General features: G+C 38.5%; 1 protein-coding gene across 1 annotated transcript; it reads right to left on the reverse strand.

Moving 5' to 3' along the window:
* Positions 1-2,142: 2,142 nt before the first annotated feature.
* NTMT2 (N-terminal Xaa-Pro-Lys N-methyltransferase 2) lies at positions 2,143-21,318 on the reverse strand. The gene is made up of 4 exons (XM_055323548.1): positions 21,165-21,318; positions 8,872-9,047; positions 3,168-3,417; positions 2,143-2,414 (listed from the first exon to the last, which is right to left on the reverse strand). The coding sequence occupies exons 1-4, from the start codon at positions 21,316-21,318 to the stop codon at positions 2,143-2,145; spliced, it is 852 nt and encodes a 283-aa protein (XP_055179523.1).
* Between the last annotated feature and the right edge of the window lie 1,141 nt (positions 21,319-22,459).

Below are 22,459 nucleotides of genomic sequence, written 5' to 3' on the forward strand. Positions count from 1 at the left end.
CTTCTACACGATCTACACCTCTAATCCCAGGACTAGGAAAATCAGCCCCTTACTTAAATCCTCCGAAACCTTCCTTTGTTTGAATAACATGTCCAGTACTTAGCATGACCATCTCCTCTCCAGCCACTCTTCCCTTTACCTTGTACCTGTAATTAGCAGTACAAAGAGGGGATGTTAATGCAATTTACTCCCCAACTTCTACTTTCTCAATTAAGGATGGATATGGGAAATTGTATAAAGCAGTAGAGATCCGAAAACTGTCTGAGGAGCATTGGAAAGTGACTTGACTTAGGAACATAAAGGGACTGCTGGTCAGCCTCCAAGACTCACCTGAATTAAAGAACATATTTTTAGGACAACCATGTTATTTCCTCCAAAGCTCAAGAACCCAGGAGCAGAGAACACTGATAATTTGTCAACTAGCATTTGAGTATTGGCAAAGCAGAAAATCAAGAGATAAAAGAATTAAAGGTGCAAGTATAAAAGAAACATTAAATTTCTGGAATGGGCCTAAATAAATGTTTTGGCTGATTTGCTCTGAGGTGCAGAGGATAAAAATATGAATGCCCTTTTTTTTGCCATATTCAGTCTTTAACAATGGCTAGCCATTTTATTTAGTTCTGGTCTTTGGCTTGTTCCTAAGGTTCCAACTCACATTCTGTTATGTTACCCTAGAGTATGATAAGTGACACAACAGGTAGAGGCGCCAGAGGCAAAGTAAGTGACTTAATTTTCTAGGACATGACTAAAATTACCACAGTAATCCTATAACAAAGTAGTAAATGTTTCACTCCTAAATTGTTTTACTCCTAAATTAGAGCTCTGACATACAAGTATAATTTTTATGGTTACAGCATATCCATGCAGTTTTTACTGAAGATTGTTTTACTCCTAAATTAGAGCTCTGACATACAAGTATAATTTTTATGGTTACAGCATATCCATGCAGTAGACCTTCTTTACTTAAATTGATATTTTGTATCTCATACAAGACTCAATATGTATCAAAATACAAATTATGTCAATATACAAATAGATGCTTCAACATGAAGATATTGGAGTGCCTTAAAGCAGTTATATTTAAACATTCTGCTAATAAAAATTAAATTTTGTATTTGAATGATTTTAGATTTTTTTTTTTTTGAGGTGGAGAGGGACAAAGGGAGAAGGAGAAAGAAGATCCTCTGCCTAGCACAGAATTTGACACAGGATTCAATCTCACAACCCTGAGATCATGACCTGAGCAGGAATCAAGAGTGGAATGCTTAACCAACTGAGCCACCCAGGCATCCCTAGATTATTTTTAATTAAACCAATGCCTTAAATTAATCCACTTAGCTTAGTTTTCAGATTTATCATTTCCCTTCTCTTTCCAGTGTACATTCATATCAATGAAAGAAACAGGAGTGGCTGCAATGAAGCAAACAGTATTGAAGTCCAATGGTTAAAATTAGATTATCAATGACATTTACTTACATATTTGCAGCTGAAATTGCAATGTACAACATTATTTTTTCCTGAAAGGAGACACTTCCTCATCACTGAAATGTAGACTTCTGTTATCAAATTACATCCATATTACATCATCGGGTGGTGAATTTGACCCAAAATAGAAAGTGAAACCACATATACTTTTTCTGGGAAGAGAAAGGCTAGAGACAAAATTAAGCAATGGACTGGTTTTCATGAGATTATTTTGACTGGTGCCTTCTTAATTAGGGTGAGACTTTTGTCCAAGAGAATGATAGTCCCAAAGAGGAAGGAAATAGAATGTATCTAGCATGAGGGCAGAGATAGGGAGTCTAGACTTTTTACCCCACCCATTCCAGAATACTCCATAATGCAAATCTTCACTGAGAAGGCAGTTTGTGAACATTGATCCCTTTTCTGTTTTTGTGTACACTTGTATAGTTTGGGCGTACACAAGTAGTTCTTAAAACATTTTTCCTGATGTTTCACTCTATTCCGAAAAATCTGAATGTGTGTATATCCTTATAAAATTAGTGGAAATTTGTACATACTACATTAACCATTTCCAGACATGCATTACATTCCTTCTCTCCATCCCCTCATGAATTATGAGGAGAGCACCTCTGTCCTAAAGCACCACTGTGCAGTCCAGCTGTCCATTCCCACTGCCCATCAGGAATGTCCATCACTGTGCAGTGCAAACATCCACACTGGGATGCACTGCTCTGGAAAGCCATCCTGCTTCTCCTGGCCCAGCACCACCAGCCCACTCTTCCTAATGAGGCTCCGGAGGATGTCCATGTCCCGAGTCACACTGCTGTCAGAGAGATCGAAGATACAGCCCTCCCGAGCCACGTTGTCCTTCAGTATGATGACACCATTTTCTTTCAGGCCCGCTCGGCACCGGGAAAGAAATGCAAGAAGGTCTTTATCAGTCAGGTACCCTACAGGTGAGGCCAAGTAGATGGGGGAACAGGAAGAAATGGTGGGTGGGAGGGAGGAGAGTAGGAGGGCAGGTGAAGAATCAGGAGACCATTTGTTCGCTCATTCGTGAATTACTTAATAGCCTGAATTGTTCTAGTTTCAGGAGGCTTTGAGAATTTAGGTAAGAAGACAGGTATCCTCTCTGAGGAGGCTTGGTGTCCTGTCTATAAAATAGGTATTATACTAGCTGGTCTATCTACCTCACAGGTATGAAATAAACTATTGCTTATCCTATGAGTCCCTGCCATTGTCTCCAGACAACCCAACTCTGTCATCACTTCTTTGTGTTTCCTAGACACACACACTCACTTAGACCAGACTCTAATTCATTCCTGTCTCATTTCCTGGGAATTTATATCTTAAAAAATCTACTTTTGCCAGTAAATGGAGATAAACTTATTTCGACCCCACTTTTTGAAGTTTCTCAAATATTTGGTTTTCTTCTGTGAGTTAGGTTGGTCCAAAGGCACTCCATCCCTAAGGATGGGAATTTTCAGGCTTGTAGCAGAGGATCTTAGGGGAGAGATTGGGAAGACCAGAGCTTTGGGAGAGTATCTATGATGCCTAAGGCTAGCTAACTGCTCTAAGTACACCTACAACTATATCTCCCTTTACATCCATGCTCCCTCTCCACAAATCCTCAAATAGCCCAGGTCTTGACTTGTCTATGTGGGAAGGTGAGAAAGGCAGATGTCATGCCATGCAGGACTAACCAGAGACCCACTGAATCCAGATGACATCATATCTGCCCAGTGGGGGTGTAAATTCCTGTAGGCTGTAGCAGTGGTAGCTTTCTACCTTTTCCCCATTGACCTGCAGGTAGTTCTGGGCTTCAAGAAGGAATGATTCCATCATGTCCACCAGTTCCACGCTGTTGAAAACCGGCAACAAGACGTGCTTGCTGACCCTTCCTATCCCAGAGCCACAATCCAAAGCACAGTCTGTTCCAGCTCTCCCGGGGCCCTGCAGAAAGGTATTTTGTGGGATACTTCAAATACAGACAACCCCCTCTGAGTCTAGGACACTCCAATTGCCACTTTAAACAACTTTATTTTGGTCAGTTTCATGTAATAAAATGCACTATTTTAAATATACCATTCAATGAGTTTGGATAAAGTATACAGGCATGCACCCTCTACTATGATCAAGTTCTAGAACATCCAATTACCTTTTCAAAAAAAAAAATCCAACATTGCCAGTTTTCACTTTCTTTATTTTATCCAAATTTAGGTCTTCAAAAGAATTTCAAAGTAAGCTTTTGGAAAATAATGTCTTGGGTCTAAAAAATTGGCAATTTTCTCTAAGAACTGAGCCACTGAAAGCCCTTTAAAAGTAGAATTTTGGGCAGCCCGGGTGGCTCTGTGGTTTGGCACCGCCTTTGGCCCAGAGTGTGATCCTGGAGACCCAGGATCAAGTCCCGTGTCAGGCTCCCTGCATGGAGCCTGCTTCTCCCTCTGCCTGTGTCTGTGCCTCTCTCTCTCTCTCTCTCTGTGTCTCTCATGAATAAATAAATAAAATCTTTTTAAAAATTTTAAAAATAAATAAAAGTAGAATTTTATTAACTGCAAATTTGGGTCAGGTCAACAGCTAAATGGATGTGCATGGTAGCTTATTGCTTTCTTTAAGATGGGAAGGGAAGGGAAGGGAAGGGAACGGAAGGGAAGGGAAGGGAAAGAATGAAAGAGCAAAGCAGTGAGAGAGCCTTTCAGGCCAGGATTTTACTTCAAATCCAGCCCCAATGGCACACAGTCACATGGATAGAAGGTATTTGCAGCAAAGTCTCCTCGTCTCTTTTCATGCTAGAAATTTTCTGCCTTTGTAAGAAAAACTATATGGTTTACTGGGCACAAATTCCCCCCTAAAATTGCTTTTATAAAGTAGGTCCGTACACTAAATTAACTGGAAGTGAAGGGTAGATAGGTAGCACAGGGGGAAATCAGCCAATGAAAAATTTTTCACACTCACTTCTCTAAAGTAACATATACATATACACATATGTATGTATATATGACAGCTAAAACTTTGAGATATATACTATTTGGTTTCTATATATTATCTTGTCCAAATTATTTGGTCACAATTGGGATGACTGCGAAATATGTTTTGTTAGAAATTACAGTAATAAGATACTTATGCTGCCAATCAGGATCTTAAAGAGAAAGCCTACTCTTGGTTTCACAGGAACTAAAGATTTAAAAAAACATTTGGCTAAGGATCATGAGGTGAAGTTTGATCAGGAGGAAACATCAGAAATGCTGCTTTCCAGCCCACCCAAAAGGCCAAATGAAGAACAAGAAGGGAAACAATTGTAGCTTCTTTTCAAATGGAATCATAATAACCATGATTTATCACCTGCTTAAACATAGAAGTTCTTTGTGTCTGTAATAACTATGATAATCAAAACAATACCACAAGATAATGATTATTCCCCAATTTGAAGCTGAGGAAATTAAGATTTCTAATACCACACAGCTAATGGACTTGAACATGGAACTGTGTGAATTCAAAGCCAGTTCTACCTTAGGGCTGTCACCTTAAGTGACAACTCTGATTCCTTTGGTAGTATCTGTCTAATGCTATGCTGAAAAAGAAATTCTAAGGTTTCATTGAGACTTACCAGGAAAGAGTTCTGTGACTGACTAGTGATGTCTGCCTAGAGTGTGGGAAAGGGAAGTGGTGGTACATGTACCATAGGTTTGCCATTCCTACTGACACTATGACACCTCCCTCATCCTGATATTTTAAAGTAAACTAAGATAATTCAGAAAAAAAAAGCCTTAGGCTAAAGGTTTATGTTGTGAACACCATAAGGAAAACATTTTTTAAGTAAATCCATTACATAAACAAGATGGGACAAGTATAGGAAAATTATTTTAAGCTACTGAAAATGATGTTAGTAGAAATTCATATGCCCAATTGAAGATTATAACTACAGATTTTTCTTATGATTACTTGGCCTTAAAGTCCCTATAGATAATGTTTCTCAGATTATTGTAGCAAGTAGTCTTAGAATTAGAACCATAGAATGATCTCCTTTATTTCAATGAACTAAATAAACACGAAGCTGCTCTGGTTAAAGGGAAGCAGGGTCTCACTCACTCACCCTCCCTATCATTCTCTCAATAAAACCTTGAAGGATCTCAGTAAAACCCTAGAGTTTTTAAAGAACTCATGTCTAATTTCCCTACTTTTTTAGACAATGAAAGCAAGGCTCAGAGAGGTAAAATGTTTGAAATAAAATTCCCTTAAGAATTCTCAACCTTGGGATCCCTGGGTGGCGCAGCGGTTTGGTGCCTGCCTTTGGCCCAGGGCGCGATCCTGGAGATCCGGGATCGAATCCCACGTCGGGCCCCCGGTGCATGGAGCCTGCTTCTCCCTCTGCCTGTGTCTCTGCCTCTCTGTCTCTCTCTCTCTGTGACTATCATAAATAAATAAAAAAAAATAAAAAAGAAAGAATTCTCAACCTTTTTGTTTGTATTTTTCTCCAGTTTAGATGTGTGATCCTTGACTATAGTTACTTTTGAAACAACAGTTATTTACAGATTTTAAAAAGGTACCTTTCACCCTAATTCCATGTGCTGCTAGCCTCCCACACTATTGCTTATTTCTCTTTATCCCATTCCACTGCATGTGCTGGCACTGCATCCGCTATCTTGACACCAAATTTCTCTCTCATTCACACAAAGCTCCTCTGGGAAGGAGTATTTAAAGACTGACCCAGGGACATCTCCCACCACTTGGACACGATGGCTGTCCCTATTGAAACCTGATGTCTTTCCATGACTGTGACTGGACCTATGCATGATATGTGATTTCAGAACAAGATGTTTTGTTATTTTCATTGTCACTTATGATGCTGTCTTCCTATATTATGGATTCATATAAAACAGTAAAATGCTCTTAAGAATTTCATTTAAAAAAAAGAATTTCATTTTAGCTTTGACTCTGCCTATATATTTTGTTTTGAAGAACATAATTTTAAGCTCACCTAGGAAGTTTAAAACTAAAAGGAAAGTGTTAAATGCCACTGTATAAAAACTATTAAGTAGAACAAGTTAGACCCAGGGTATTCAGTCATCCAATTTCTGAGTAAGGTTAAAAGATAAATACCATCAAATGCTGATTACTTTTTATAAATTGCTGCTCCCCCCACATCAGAAAACTAAAACTAAGGAAAATTATCAGCCATGCCATTGACATCATCTTGGTATCATTTGTTTATTTGCTAAAGTAATCATATTTGTAATGAGTTTAAACACCTTTTCTCACTGTCCCATGTCACTGAGTGTTGAAAGGAAAGCAAAACTTTAAATTAAACAATCTGTCTTTTCCCAGTTGACATAAGGATAAATCATGTCAGATACTTATATTCCCTGACTCCTTGTATCTTGACCTGGATTCTAATTTAGCAGATTATTAAGGTCAAAGAACCAAAATATCATTTCTTTAAAAAGACTGTTTGTACTTAGTTAGAGGTCATGATTTCACAATGAGCCTTGTCTACTAAGAAGGACTCCTTATATTTGTTTGAAAAGAGCAGGCTTCTCTTTTCCAACATAAATATGCAAGCACAAGGCTGTTTCCTTTCCCAGGTCCATGGGTGTGTATATGGGCTCTGTCTGACCAGCATCCCTGTGGTCAGCCTGGCATTCCACATGGAGTGACAAGACAGCTGGATTACTAACTAAGCTTCTGAAATGCACTGGGATCAAAGCCGGCCTCACCACGAGGCAAACAGGAGGGATTGCTTTCAGCCAGGCTGGAGAAGAATTGAGGTCTGTGGTACACACACACACACACACACACACACACACACACAAAGAGAGAGAGAGAGAGAGAGAGAGAGAGAGAGAGAGAGAGGATTTTTCTGCTTTGTGAGACAAATGGAAAAAATATGTCATGGTTAAGAGTAGAGAGTTTGGTGTCAGAAGACCTGGCTGGGCTTAAGTCCCAGCTCTTGTCTCTTACCAGCTGCATCACCTTGACAACTTATTTAACGTCTCCAAATCTCAGTTTCCACAACTGGGAAAAACAGAGATAATGATAGTACTTATGTTTTAGAATTTTTGTGAAACATAAGACAATAGTTCTAAAGTGCTTAGCAGAGTGGCTATCTCAGAGAAACCACTCCATGTCAGCAATACTGATTTAGAAATATTCCCAGCAGCCCTGACCTATAAACAGCCACGGCCATCATCTCTAGCCTCACAGTCCTTCGTGGCTGTAGCTGATGTTCACACACGTCAGCCCCAATGGTGCTCCATCCTGACCCAATTCTCTCTGCTCCAGCACTTGGTGCTCCAGGGAGGTTGGATGTGAAGTGAACCTCACCTCAACACTAGGGATATTCTTAACAGCATGCTTCCGAGGAGGTTGACACCTAACCCAGATACTTATAATATTTATAATGTTTCTTTTATCAAAATAAAATGGACTCCAAATTTTCCAAAAGATGACTTCAAAATGAATTGGAGCAAAATCTGTTTGCAAATTAGGACTTTATGTCTTCAGCAGGAACAACAGCAGCTTTGTTGTGCTGGCAGCTTAAGTCTATCCTAACAACTACATGAAGCTCCTTAAACTGTAATGAATGCATTTTGTGAAAGCCTGTTATTATTAGGAGTGGAAATAAATTAGATTTATTGGGTAATAATTATTCATAACAAAGAAAGTACTTGATATATATTATCTCATTTGTTTTTCACATTATCCTATGAGGTAGGTTCTATGGTTATGCTCTAGTCACAGGAAACAGAGACTTAGAGCCCTTAAGAAAAAATTCCAACATTGCTTATACATTGAATAGAGGAACCTAATGACTCTGGAGTGCAAGATTTTGGCCTCTACGCAATACTGTCTATCTCCATGTGACAAGGAAGTAAGGAAGCAGTTTCACCCAACACCAGAGCTTCAAAGAGATCACATTTTTTCAAGGCAAAGTCTGCACTATTTATTAAATATATGAAGAGATTCTACTGTACTTAGTATCATTTAAAACCAAACATAAGCATGCATTTACTTGCTGTATTGAATTTGTATTACAGAAATCAATAAATCACTCCATGATCCTAAGTGGCAAAATCTCTCATCAATCATCTGGGTGTCAACTGTTTGATCTGTAAAACTCAAAAAGAGATGTCTTCTTAATTCCTAAATTATAATATTAGCACTGCTAGTTCACCTTCCCCTGAAGCATGAGAGATTAGCTGATACTAGGATGGTTAAATGCCAAGTGGGTTGAGCCAGTGGTTTGATGCAATCCATCTTTTCTGAATATCTTAAAATAGGCTTTCAGGCTAAACTTCTAGCTGAGCCATATGGGTTTAATATGACTTAAAAGACAACACAGAAGAGGTATGTGAGCTCAATGTTTGCAATGACTTTGCTTCCTCATCAAGCTGCAGTTGGATAACTCACCCCAACAAATTTCCTAAGAAATTTCCGAGAAGACTGGATATCTGGGTTGGACAGTTCAATGAAATTTCCCATCATACCCTCTTCAGTAGCAGGTACTTCTTGGTAGAAAAGTTTAGCTCTGGCATAGAACTGCATCTCACCATTGATGACTTGACTTGTTAAAGCATACAATTTCACTGCAAATGAAATATTATGAATATTTATTAATATTTATATGGCAAACAAGTTCACTCTTATCATACATTTAATTGCTTCTTAGAAGCCTGTGAATTTGTGCTGTGGAGGAAAGGCACAGTCAGAAGATATGGGTTTCAGTTCTGGTTCAGTGGCTTACTATGTAACTTTGGAAAAACTTCTTAACCTCTCTGATTTTCAGGTATTTCATGCATTGTGGCATTTTCATGACTTATTAACCCTATAGTTTAATGAAACTTTAGCTTAATACTATATTTTTAAAAAATTTAACAGCATTCACTATAGTAAAATAAGCAATGTCACAAGCTTCATAGTGAATTGTATCTTTGAGCTCCAAATGTTTTATGAGAATTTAATCATTAATCCTTCTAATCACAAGGTACGTTCAGGGTAGCTATTTTTTTCACTGCTTTTTCAAGCAACTCAACTGAACTATCTCTGTCTACTAATATTACAGAAGATATGCTTGAAGTCTTTCTTCTGAAAATAAAAAAATAAAAAATATAAAAAGATTTATTGAGCAACTATTCTGTACAAGATAACACCTTAATCACATTCACATACACTATGTAACCTCATTATTTCAGAAACCATATGAGGCATTATTTTAAGACACTTACTATTAGAAAAACATATGTTCCATTTTCTGAGGAGTAAGTGTGAATGTATGTAAGTGTTTTTTTTTTGTTTTTGTTTTTGTTTTTTTTGGTGGATGAAAATGCACCTCTTCAGATATAAAATATTCTCATTAGAAGACATTCACGAGAAATGATAAAGAGTGGATGAAAGGAAGGAATTTCTGGTTCCTCTATTGTAGGTTGAATACACGCATTTGTCTTTCCTCCTTCCCCATATCCCCCTTATGTTGTTTTAATAAACAACACATAACAGTGAACAAAATGAGAGGGGGGGCCACCGATGGACTCATGATTTCATCAAATGTCTGGAGACAAAAAGCAAATAGAACAAAGCTAAAATATCTTGTAGTCTTGGATAGATGCAAAAGGAAATAAAAATTAATCAAAAAATCTGTCTACAAGCCAACCAGTGAGAGGACAAATGCTTCCTCCCCCAAACAGGAAGTAAAGCTATAATCCTAGATGGTGGAAGTATCTTCTCAAAAAAGAAAAAGAAAGAAGAAAAAAGAAAAAAGAAGAAAGAAAGAAAGAAAGAAAGAAAGAAAGAAAGAAAGAAAGAAAAAAAGAAAGAAAGAAAGAAAAAAAGAAAGAAAGAAAAAAAGAAAGAAAGAAAGAAAGAAAGAGGAAAAGAAGAGAAAAGAAAGAAAAGAAAAAAGAAAAGAAAGGAAAGGAAAGGAAAGGAAAGGAAAGGAAAGGAAAGGAAAAGAAAAAGGAATTGCTTAAGTAAACCTAAAGCAGTTAGTGTTAGGATCCTGGAATACAACTCATTTTAGCATATAGATGACTCCAAGTACCTCATCTGCTCACACAGATCAGAATTTCATAAGATCTAAGATCTACCTGTACATGTAGAGCTTCTTGTCATCCTTTTTATTCAGGGAAGACATATGTAACAGAGGAAACCTTCTCCATTACCTAGAATCATTGACCCTCTCCTTTATTCCTAACTATGGATAAAAATTATTTCCAAACACATGGGGGTAAAACAGCAGTCTGAAGGAAAAGATAAAGATAAAAATAAACAATTAGAAATGACCCCAAAAGAAATAGAAATAATTCAGGAAATGGATGAGAACTTGAACCAAAACTAAGCAGAAAAAACACATCCCTGGAAAGATACGAGAACTGGTGCATCCATAAATCAAAGATAAGATGCCAAGAAAATGATAATTCAAAGAATAACAGAGAATTCTTAGAAATTAAAGTTTTGATTATCAAAAACATTGAGTAAATTTGTCAGGACATAAACAAAAAGACAGATATGAAAGATTGAGGTAAAAGATTACAGCTATAAAGACTTAATTTGGGAGGCCTAAATATCAAGCCAATTGGGATTCTCAATAATAGAGAAATGGAAAGAAGAAAATTACTAAAGAAATAATAGAAGGAAATTCCCCAGAGCTAAAAGTGATTGTAGGTTCCAACAAGTACTGAGCAGCATGGATTTTTTTTTAATATTTCAAAACACAGGGATGCCTGGGTGGCTCAGTGGTTGAGCGTCTGCCTCTCGCCCAGGGCATGATCCCAGAGCCCTGAGATTGAGTCCCACATCAGGTTTCCTGCATGGAGCCTGCTTCTCCCTCTGCCTATGTCTTTGTCTTTCTCTGTGTGTCTCTCATGAATAAATAAATAAAATCTTAAATAAATAAATAAATAAATAAATAAATAAATAAATATTCCAAAAGACAAAGAATAATAATCCTAGAAGTAGAAGATCCTAAAATTATTTAGAGGGGAAAGGTGGTTGACTATCAAGGAGGGTTGCCAGATTTAGCAAATAAAAATATGAGACACACAATTAGTTTTGAATTTCATACAAAGAATAAATAATTGCTTAGTAGAAGTATGCTTGAAATGTTGTATATTGCATGGGACATACTTATATAAAAACTATTTGTTGATCATTTTTAAGTTGAAATTTATCTGGAATATTATACTTTATCAGGCAACTATATTCAAAGGACTAGAATCAGGCTTATAACACAGATCTCATTAGAAACACTAGAAAAGAGGGGCACCTGGCTGGCTCATTCAGTAGAGCATGTGAATCTTGATCTGAGGATTGTGAGTTTGAACCCCACACTGTGTATAAATATTACTTAAAAATAAAAGCCTTAAGAAAAATAAACACTAGAAAACAAAGAAGTAACGCCATTAATATTCTGAGAGAAAATTATTTTGAGCCTAAAACTTAATACCCAGTCAAACTGTGGAAATACATTTACCTACCATGGATTCATTCTTCAGAAGTTTCTTGAAGCTATATTCCAATCCAATGATGATCAAAATCAAGAGAAAATATACGTCAAAAGAATGAAATTAGCCCAGGAATCCAATGAAAAAGAAATCCCAAAATGACAGATATTTATCAGATCTAAAAAGAAATCAGTCTTTATTACAACAGATACTATAGGCTTCAGAAACAGAAGTTCATCCAGAAGTAGAATGAATTGGATTCTGGGCAATAGAGTAAGAAAGAAGCAAAGAGACATTAGTGATATTCTAAAGAAGACATATTTTTTATCTCAACCATCTCACCCCCCCACACACACACACAAGAAGACAAGTGAAAGCTCCAAGCAAAATCAACAGTACAAAAATGTTATGATCAGCAAATCAAAATAGTCATAATTTTCAGTAGAAAGAGTATAAGAAAAGAGAATCTATTTAAGCTTAACCAGAATAATTTTTCTTCAGGCAACACCAAGGTTGACAAATTGGAATAATGCACTACTTGGCTCTGAATTGAATAACAATTACATTCTCCCAAATTTTGAATCTAAAAGGTAAAAATCCAAAAAACACCACTCATAATGTTTCATTGTAAAACATTCCATCTATGGAGTTACTACAGTATTTTCCAACTTAGATGTTGGAGCCAATGTTTGGACTTTTGAATGGTCATGGGTTTACTGAAAACAATATAAGAATCAGTTCCAATGTTCATTTTCTAGAGACTAACATTATATGAGATAGCCCCCATATATGTTAACTGTTATACATAGTTTTTTAAAAAACACAAATCTTTTAAAAATATTAAATATATAGATGCTTTTTTGCCATTTTATACACATATTAAAAACTGACTGAGAAAACACAACATTAAAAGGGGAGCCTTGAAGTTTAAAACATTGGGAACCACTAACCTACACCAAATCCTCTTCCCTAGCCTTAGTAAAGTGTTGTATAAATAGCAGGTGGCTCAATAAATTCTACAGGGATGACAAAAATAAAGTATAAAACCAACCCAATGACATGAGTGCTCCAAATTCTTCTGTATGTCTCAGAAAACCAGGCTAGGAAATCACAGCTCATAGAGTCTTCCTCCAGTCCGGCATGCTGCCTGGGATCACAAGCAAGCCACAGCCCAGTACTCTCCTTGATCCAACCAAAGTGGCAAAGCAGCCACACTCATCATCACCTGCTTAAGTCAACTAGTTGGTGAAGTCTATTAAAACCCTTAATCTGGAAATGGGAATGGTCCATTATGCCAGCAACATTTAGACCACAAGTGAATGCCAAGCCCAGCAGGGGTCAGACTCAATAGGTAGGTTTTTACGGTTATGGGCTTGAGTTCTCATTTTCACCTAATTGACAGGAGCATTTCACTAAAACGATATATGAGGTGTCATGGCCAGCCCCAGGTACTCCCCTCTTGATAGCTCCTGCAATGGTGCAAGTTGGCTCAGATAAGGTAATCAGTCATCAGCCTGTGCCTTTTTATTAAAGAAATACATCTAGCAGCTCACTCTTGTAGGATTGCAATGTCTCTGTGAAATTTGGGGTAGTCTAAGAAAGAGTTCTTGATATAGTTCTATTCGTTCTTGATATAGTATGGTACTTATTTCTGGACCTACATTATGGACTGAACTCTCAAGACCCTTACAATAGATTACTTGTTACAAAAAGGAAAGTAGAATAGAAGCTGATATGCCTTGAAGAAGAATTTGGATCTTGTGAACTCTCTAAGGAAGATTTTTGCTAATAGCTAAATGCTTATGTATGCTGAGTATCTTCTTGTCTTTTTGTTTCCTTTTTCTTCCTTTTTGTTTTTCTAAATGGTGGGTTATAGTTATTTTAGACTTCATTCCAGATGTTAGAACTGTTTGTCAACTGAAAATTGATCTGAAAGGATAGGTACACTAAGTTTAGACATTTAGTTTGAAATTATTTGAAATAGGATCATAGATCATGTTAATCTTTTATTTATAAGCAAAAAAAAAAAGCCCAATTAGGGAATGCCTTTATGAAGGATAAGACCTTCCATGAAAGAGATTTGCAGGTGAGCACTTCCTAATTTAGCTGTTCAAGAATTAATGGTAAAAATGGGAAGAAGGATAGAAGGAGATAGGGAGGGAGGAAGGACATAGGTACCATGGAATATATTATTCAACCATAAAAAGGAAGGAAATCCTTCATTTGTGACAACATGAATAGACTCTGAGGATATTATGCTAAGTGAAATAAGTGAGACAACTAAAAACTAACACCGTCTGACTTCATTTATATGTGGAATCATAAAAAATCTGAACTCATAACTATTTTTTTCACCAGCAGGGGAGAGTGAGAAGTAAAACTTTATCACTGGTCTCTGGTGGAATCCGAAAGTCTTGTGTGCCAAGAATACTAGAACGTTGTCATCATCAAGTCTCGGAATTGCCCTGAGGGACGCTGTAGGTTTGATTTGTTCCCTGAATGCTTTAGGTGTCTGGTGTTTCTCATCTCTAAAATAATGCACTGCCTACCATAATAATTTTAGAAGGTTTCTTCCTTTTCAGCTGAGGGCTAGTTCAGTGGTTCCTAATTTTTAACACGAATAAGATGACCAAAGTGAGGGCAGAGGGGACAACACACTTTCCCCACTTCGGCAAGGATCTACCACCCCACGTCACATCCCATACCCACTTGGCCAAACGTCTTCCCAACACTCTATTCCTACTTGAGCTTTCGACCTCACCTACTATCAAATTTTAGAAGGCTAGAAGGCAGGCCAAGAATTAGGGACAGGTTTCTCATCATGGGATTTGCATCAGAAGAGTCAGACACTGATTCAGCAGTCGCCAGGTGTCCTGTGCACCTCCACTGCATCCTGTGAAAGTTTCTAGTGCTCTATTTCCACATTTTACAAAAACTGTGTGGGTCTCTCTCCTACACTGAATTCTTCGGGATAAGCCTGTATCTTGTCTTTGCAACCCCAGCACTTACTACTATGCTTAACACATAGCAGAACTCTTTTGAATATTCATTGGCTAAATGAATATTGTCACACTTTTTGTTCTTTGAATAACACAGGTTCAACAAAGTAGAGAGTGGTTATAGGAAAACGCTGACATAAGTGACACAGGTTACACTTTTCGCAGAGTTTATATCTATCCTAATTAGGCATACCCATATCATAAAAAAATAGTAACTACCATTGATCAAACATGGTTGTATGCACAACCTATGCTTAGCATTTATGCCTAACAGAATAGGTAAAATGAATGTTGTTATTTATGGAAGAACACAAGGCTGCAAGAGGATACCTGAATTGCCCAAGATCGAGTAACTGGTGAGGACATTTCTGGAATTTAAACTGAGGTCTATTTAAATCCAAAACCCATATTTCATCCCTCTCATCCTGTGTGTGTATATCTGAAAGTCTGCTAAATAAAAAAGGAAGTCATATGGTTCTCCATTTCTTCAAAGAGAAAAATCATCTTGCAGTGTCTGCATTGCAAAGGTAACAGTAAACATTTGAACAATGTTATCACTGCTCAGTGAGTTGTGCAGCCATGATGCCACAGGGGTGAAATCAATTTGAAAAATACCAATGGTTATATGTTGAGTTTTATTTGGCAGTCCCACGTGTCTTACAGGAAGTGTTTTTACTAACTCTGGTCTTTAATTGTGATGGCAAAGAGGTGACCATTGTTATCAATTTCCTCCTTAGAGACTGATTCCTATAGAAAGAGGTAAGTGAAGTGTGGATACTAACAATTGGTGGGTACCTCCCATGCAACAGATATTATATTAAGCATTTTCATATCATCTCTTCACATTATTTCTTTTAATCTTCATGATGATAACACAAAACTGGTATTATATTACCATTTTGCAGATAAGTGATAAGATACTCAGAATTAATAACTTAATATACAGAAACAAAGTGTCAGAACCAGGTCCTACCCCATCCATATTCTGCTGAACTCTGTGGAACCATTGTTCTAAATGTGAAGTCAGACTAAGCTTTTAATGAAGTGCAGGAATAATAGACTCCTAGTATATGATTAACAAATAGTCATTGACTTCTATGTACTAGGGAATACACTGGATAGCATAGTGCTAGAAGGATTATTGAGTGGTTAATTTTTAGGAACATTTCACCCTTGAGCACTGGTACACAAACTGGAGATGTATACAATTATTTTCCTATTTATTTCCTATTTGCTCATAAATAGCCACCTTTGGAAAAATCATTCATTCCATGCCCCACCTTGTGCTGGTAGAAATAGGTTAAATGGACCTACTCACTGGCCTGCCTACCTTGTTGATTATCTCAGCTGATGCTTTTCATAGACTAGGTTTTATGTTCCTGTCGAGTCAAAAACCATCGTAAAACTCACATTGCTGCCTACGTAATTCAAGTTAACATTTTCACTGGAAGGGAGCATGATTTTGAGGTTCAAAAAGGGCAGACTCTGTGGTCAGACTACCTGAGTTCTAATCCTGCTTCCCCACTCACAGTCATGTGTCCTTCAGCAGGTTACTTAACTCCACCACACATCAGTCTCTTGGATACAAGGTGGGGAAAAGCACAGTACCATCTAATAGGCATGCTGTCAAGAGTCACTGAGCTGATACATGCAAAGCACTGAGAACAGTACCAAGCTTGCTTCCATTCCTTCCTGAAGAGGTGTTGTAATCAGTGGCATAGCTAAGCTTTCATTGGAGATTTGTGGTATGCGTGCCCTTGCTTCTCCACGAATTTCTGAAGCTAGCCAAGGATATTCCAGCAAATGTCCCCATGACTGAATGTCCTTTCATAGTGTACTGTGTGGGACTGGCTACCTAATGCAGGCAGTTGCAGGGAGGAAGGCAGGAAAGAAAGAATCAAAGAGTCTGGTTAGCCACTGTTCTTTCCAGAATTACCCCCAAACAACACACTCTCTGTGCTGACTCTACAGTAGCCATTCCCTAACCTTTTCAAAGAAGGGCTTTATTTTCATTTCTATGAAATTTTGAAATCATCAAAAGGAGGGGAAGTTGATTCCAACACACTTGAGTGGAGCTGGGGAGAGAGCACATCTACTGGCTAAGTTTTCATTTCAAACTGAAAAGCTTACTATCCCCTGCCACCTGAAGAGTCCCATACAGGGAGCTGAGCCTACCATTTTTGGTAATGCCTGTTCTAGGGAAGACCACATGGTGACATTAAAAGAGGCCTGGCTCTGAGGAAAGAAAGAAAAAAACTAATCCTTATTGAGCATTGACTATATGTAATGACTTTTAATTCTTCCAATTGCCCTGAGGAAAATGATACTCAGAGACTTTAGGAACTTGCAGAGGTGACTTTCTCTATCAGTAGCAGTGTCAGAATTTAAACTCAAGACTTTTGTGACCTGCAACTAACTAATTATTACTAAGGGGCCATTTAATGTGCTGTGAACAGATATCAAATTCTTTCTATGTACCAGGAACCATGGTAAGTGCTAAATTATACAGATATAGAAGAGGATATGAAAACTAGAGTCCAATCAGGGAACTATAGGTACACGTATTCCATATATAGAAATTACAATCTCCTGGGGGCAAAAAGCAAGGTTTAAGCAAAAAAATCAAGGCTTTGGGGAAAACTTGTGATTGGATAAAAGTTGTAGTGGCAGATGAGACATATGTGCTGGTTTCTTCCTGCACCTGCAAGTAGCTGATAGTCTCCTAGAGGGACTTTAGCTTCTGCCATGAGAAGAAAACACTGCAAAAAAGCTGAGTATATGAAAGAGCTGACAGTCTCCTGTAATCCTAATTTAAACCTTTTAAGGATTAATAAAAAATTATTTGTGGATTTGCCTCCATTACCAGTTTATAAAATCCTGAAGAATAGAGACTGTGTCTGTTTGAATTTTCTCCAGTACTCAGAACAGGACTTTGGATGACAGAGTTCCATAAATGTCTCTTCCACTAGATTGATCAGAAAGCAGAAATGTCTGGTGTTTCTATCTCTAAAAAGCAATGGGTTCCTCCCTGGCAGACACATTTCCTAGTGACTGGATATACCTATATTCCCTCACATTGCTCAGCATCCTTGCAGTTAGACAGGGTCACGTAACTGGTTCTGGGCAATGGTTTCTAAACAGATGTAATGGATGTCCTTCTGGGCAAAATATTTAAGGGTTATTAGGCAAAACTTTAGCTCCTATCTTCCTTTACCATGGTGCATAGCAGTGTTCCAGATGGTGGAGGCTTTATCATCCTAGATTCCTAAATGCCTATGTGGAGCACAGCTCCCCCCACCCAACCCCCATAATGCATGTTGAAATTATATAGCTGGGGATTTACCCCAAAGATACAGATGCAGTGAAACGACAGGACACCTGCACCCCGATGTTTCTAGCAGCAATGTCCACAATAGCCAAACTGTGGAAGAAGCCTCGGTGTCCCTCGAAAGATGAATGGATAAAGATGTGGTCTATGTATACAATGGAATATTCCTCAGCCATTAGAAATGACAAATACCCACCATTTGCTTCGACATGGATGGAACTGGAGGGTATTATGCTGAGTGAAATAAGTCAATCGGAGAAGGACAAACATTATATGGTCCCATTCATTTGGGGAATATAAAAAATAGTGAAAGGGAATAAAGGGGAAAGGAGAGAAAATGAGTGAAAATATCAGTGAGGGTGACAGAACATGAGATACCCCTAACTCTGGGAAATGAACAAGGGATAGTGGAAAAGGAGGTGGGCAGGGGGTTGGGGTGACTGGGTGATAGGCACTGAGGGGGGTACTTGACAGGATGAGCACTGGGTGTTATGCTATGTGTTGGCAAATTGAATTCCAATAAAAAAAAATTTAAAAGAAATGATATAGCAAAAACAAAAAATTAACTTTTATACATTCTGCTATTGAGATTTTAGGGTTGGTTTGTTATTGCAGGATAGCATAGTCCATACTTACTAATATAGCCCCCAATTGCTAAAATCAAAGTGATACTGTGGATGGGGCTACCTCTGTTACTCTCAGGGGAAACTAATGCCTGGGACAAGTCATCGGAATCAGAGAAAAGAAGCATTGCTTATTTATGGAAAACCAACTAAGTAAAATGGAGTCATCTTTGGCTTGGGATTGGACTAAGGGTTTTCAAACAATGTTTATGGAACCCAATGGGTGTTACAGAAGCCACTGGTGAGGCTAGGAGGACAGAGCAAGAAACAGATTCTGTCCCCAACCCTAAGCAGAAAATTTTCACTTTTTCTTGTTTTATACTGGGCTTCCATGGAAGACTTTGTTAAAATGTTTGTTTTTTCTCAATAATTTTTTTAAAAGATTGGAAATCTTTTTGGAAACCATCAGCACATTAATAGAGGAGAAAAATAGGTAAAACCAGAATGACTTTATGGATTAAAAATAGAATTGAGATCAAACATAACTTATAGACTTCTTGTCCCCAATTGATTTTCACTTGATTTTCAGAAGATTCTGTTTTACTCTTTCTTTTTAATATATCTTCACTACTTTCAGAGGTGAGTTCCTTTTTCTCTATAGTAATTATTTTTAAAATTTGGCAGCCATCTGCCCCATCATGAGTATCTTAGTAATTGTAATTGATATATTTCCCCAGACTACTGTAGCTAAGGCCACTAAGCTACTGTTATTGAGATGTGACACGCACAAGACTCTCAAGAGTATCTTTAGAAAAGCAGTGCTGTGCTAGTGTGTGGAGCAGAACATCCTCACCTTCCAAATGGACTGCTCTAGTTTTTCCACTTGGATGCAAATGAGATGCATAACATTTCCTAAAAGAATTACTTACAGGCAGTGTGATCTACCAGAAAGGGCCCTCGTCTTGGGTTCTTTTTCTTTTTTAAAGATTTTATTTACTCATGAGAGACACACAGAGAGAGGCAGAGACATAGGCAGGGGGAGAAGCAGATTCCCCACTAAGCAGGGAGCCCAATGTAGGACTCTATCACAGGACCCCGGGATCACGCACTGAGCCAAAGGCAGACACTCAACCACTGAGCCACCCAAGTGCCCCTCTTCTTGGGTTCTTCTTTGACATCAACATGAGACCTGTCTAGGTTTTACCTCATTATCTCTGAATTTTCTTTTCCCAGTTTGAAAAAATAAGATGGGGGCAGGGGTGTGAAGGCGGGAGGAGAAAATAATGATACTTATCCTATCTATCCCATAGTATAGCTGTGAGGTTCAAATAGTATCATAAATAAGGAAATTTGGTAAGGAACATTGAATAAGTATGAGATGAAAACATTTGTATGTCTAGAGTTAAAGATTCCTTCAAGAATGGACTTATAAAAAGAAAATTTGGTAGGCTGCTAGCATCTAGTTTCTTGAATGCAATACACAGAACTAAGTAGTGCCTATGATGTCTGGAAACCCTGGCCACATCAAGTGCACAATGGGGCTTTCAGGCAGCCTTAAGAAAACAGACTGGGGCTGTACACACTGGGTCCTGCTTTCATTGGGGGAAAATATAAATCAAAGGGTCAACCTTTAATCGTAAGTTATTTCCTCTTCAGTGCTGTTAAGAGTTCCTTGAAGTAACACTTTTCACAGAGGCTGAGAAAAATAGTGTAGACAAACCCAATAAGCTTTTTATTGCCCTATTGTCTAATTCCCGGAAAGCTAAAGGAAATAAGGAAAAGGGAGACATACCACCAACCCAGGGTTTTTTTCTTAATATTCAAAGACCCGACTAAAACCTGCTCCTTTTTGGCCCTCTACTATTGATTGTGACTCAGGAAAGCCAGATAGGATCGTGTGGAGTGTGGGCTAATGTACACACACACAGAGAAAGAACAAGGAGTCCTTGATCTATTATTGTTTAGTCTTTCTTTTTAATTCTTAGTTGACATATTACTGCATTAATACTCTCATCTTTTAGTTACCTAATTTCCCCTGCCTCCCTCTCAATTTTGGCAAATATTAAAAATGTCCTTCAAAACTTAGGAAATGAATTTCTGTAAGCCTGATACTTGGGCAAACCAACATCCAGGGAAACAAATCATGGTGCCCGAGAATGCATGGAAATCCCAAAATAGAGGACTGACTTGCCAGGCAGCACTTGATCTTTGCACCCTGCAAGAAAGAATGCCATTGAACCGTTTAAGCCCTCTGACAGTGGTTATTGGTTCTTTTTACATGAAAAGTGTCCTTGTCCTAACTCCTGGCAGAGGTCCCAGGACTTCACACAGTGCCCCTTTCTTGTCCCTTATCTAGTAGCTCTGACTCACTTACCCAGGGGAATTTTTTCCAGCAGGTAGAGATAGCTCTGAAAGAAGTCATTGCGAATGGCTTTGTGAAGGATAAAGGACATGCTATGTCGACAGAGTTCATCGTCGGTCTTCTGCCAGCGGGATCTGAAGGCAAAATGGGCTCCCAGGTGGGCCATGGTGAAGGGGGATGATAATTATCCCTACAGGGAAATGAAGCTTGCCTGGCTGTTTCTTTGAATTAGCCTTCTCCTCCTAAACGAACTTGAGACTGTCATTTTAAACCAGCCCCTGTCCATCTATATCAGGAGAAGCTGTCATAGGGCGTGGGGGAGGGGCCACAGACGCGGGAGGTCAAGCTCCTGGCACATTCCAACCCCCCCCGCCCCCCCCACCCCCCGTCTGATTGCTTGGGCGACACCACTCCAAGCCAGCAGGTGCTAAGTAAAGATGAAAACAGGCTGAGTGAGATCCTGCTTCATCCAGTAAAAAGCAGCGTCCCTTCTTTAGCTGCCACTTCAAACAGGGAGGAGCTCAACCCGCTAACACCCTATTTGCTTTAATTTGATTCCTAAATTGGAATAGCCTAATTTCCATTTCAAAGCGTTGGAAATATTTTGCAAGAGATCCTGTTTCCTGATTTCCATCACTCCTCCTGGAACATAGAATCCTCAAGTTACAAGGACCCTTCAAAGTCATCCTAGCCAACCAGTCTCCTCTCATCAGTGCAATTTTGCCCAAATAATTTCATAGGGGTGGATCCATGTTTCCCATTTTTAAGGATTCTATAAGAGACACAATTACATGAAAGCCTGTTTGGATGTTATATACCCATCTCTGCCAGCAAACTAAACCCTTCCAATCCAGCTTGCTCTAAAAAACACCTACTTTGCCTGTTTCTTCCTCTCTGTATATTGTGGGGATGATTTCCTCGTAAGTCCTCACTTGATTTCTATACTTCTGATCATCCCTCTGGGTTCATTCTCCACTCTTCCCACATACTGTGTACCCTGGAGGCCGACCTGTGTTGACAACATCAGTGGACTCCCTTGCCTTCTCAGTTCTAGTTGGGTTCAGCCAATGGGTAGTGCCAGCAAAAGACGAGGAGAGTGAGCTGATGTGTTTACTTCCCTGGCACCTTCCCTGTGGAGATGCCATAGGCTGACTGCTTCCTTTGGTGGAAAGTCATAACTCCTGTCTGGCATCTTCCCATACAGCTATCCTATTCTACGTCTGATAACTGCTCCCTCCTTTACTGCTTCAGCCCTCTGGGTAATGACATGCCAGACTGTCAAGAGCCCTGGAGTAATGCACTAGTCC

Source organism: Nyctereutes procyonoides, unplaced genomic scaffold (genome assembly GCF_905146905.1).
Source record: "Nyctereutes procyonoides isolate TBG_1078 unplaced genomic scaffold, NYPRO_anot_genome, whole genome shotgun sequence".
Taxonomy (NCBI): Eukaryota; Metazoa; Chordata; class Mammalia; order Carnivora; family Canidae; genus Nyctereutes; species Nyctereutes procyonoides.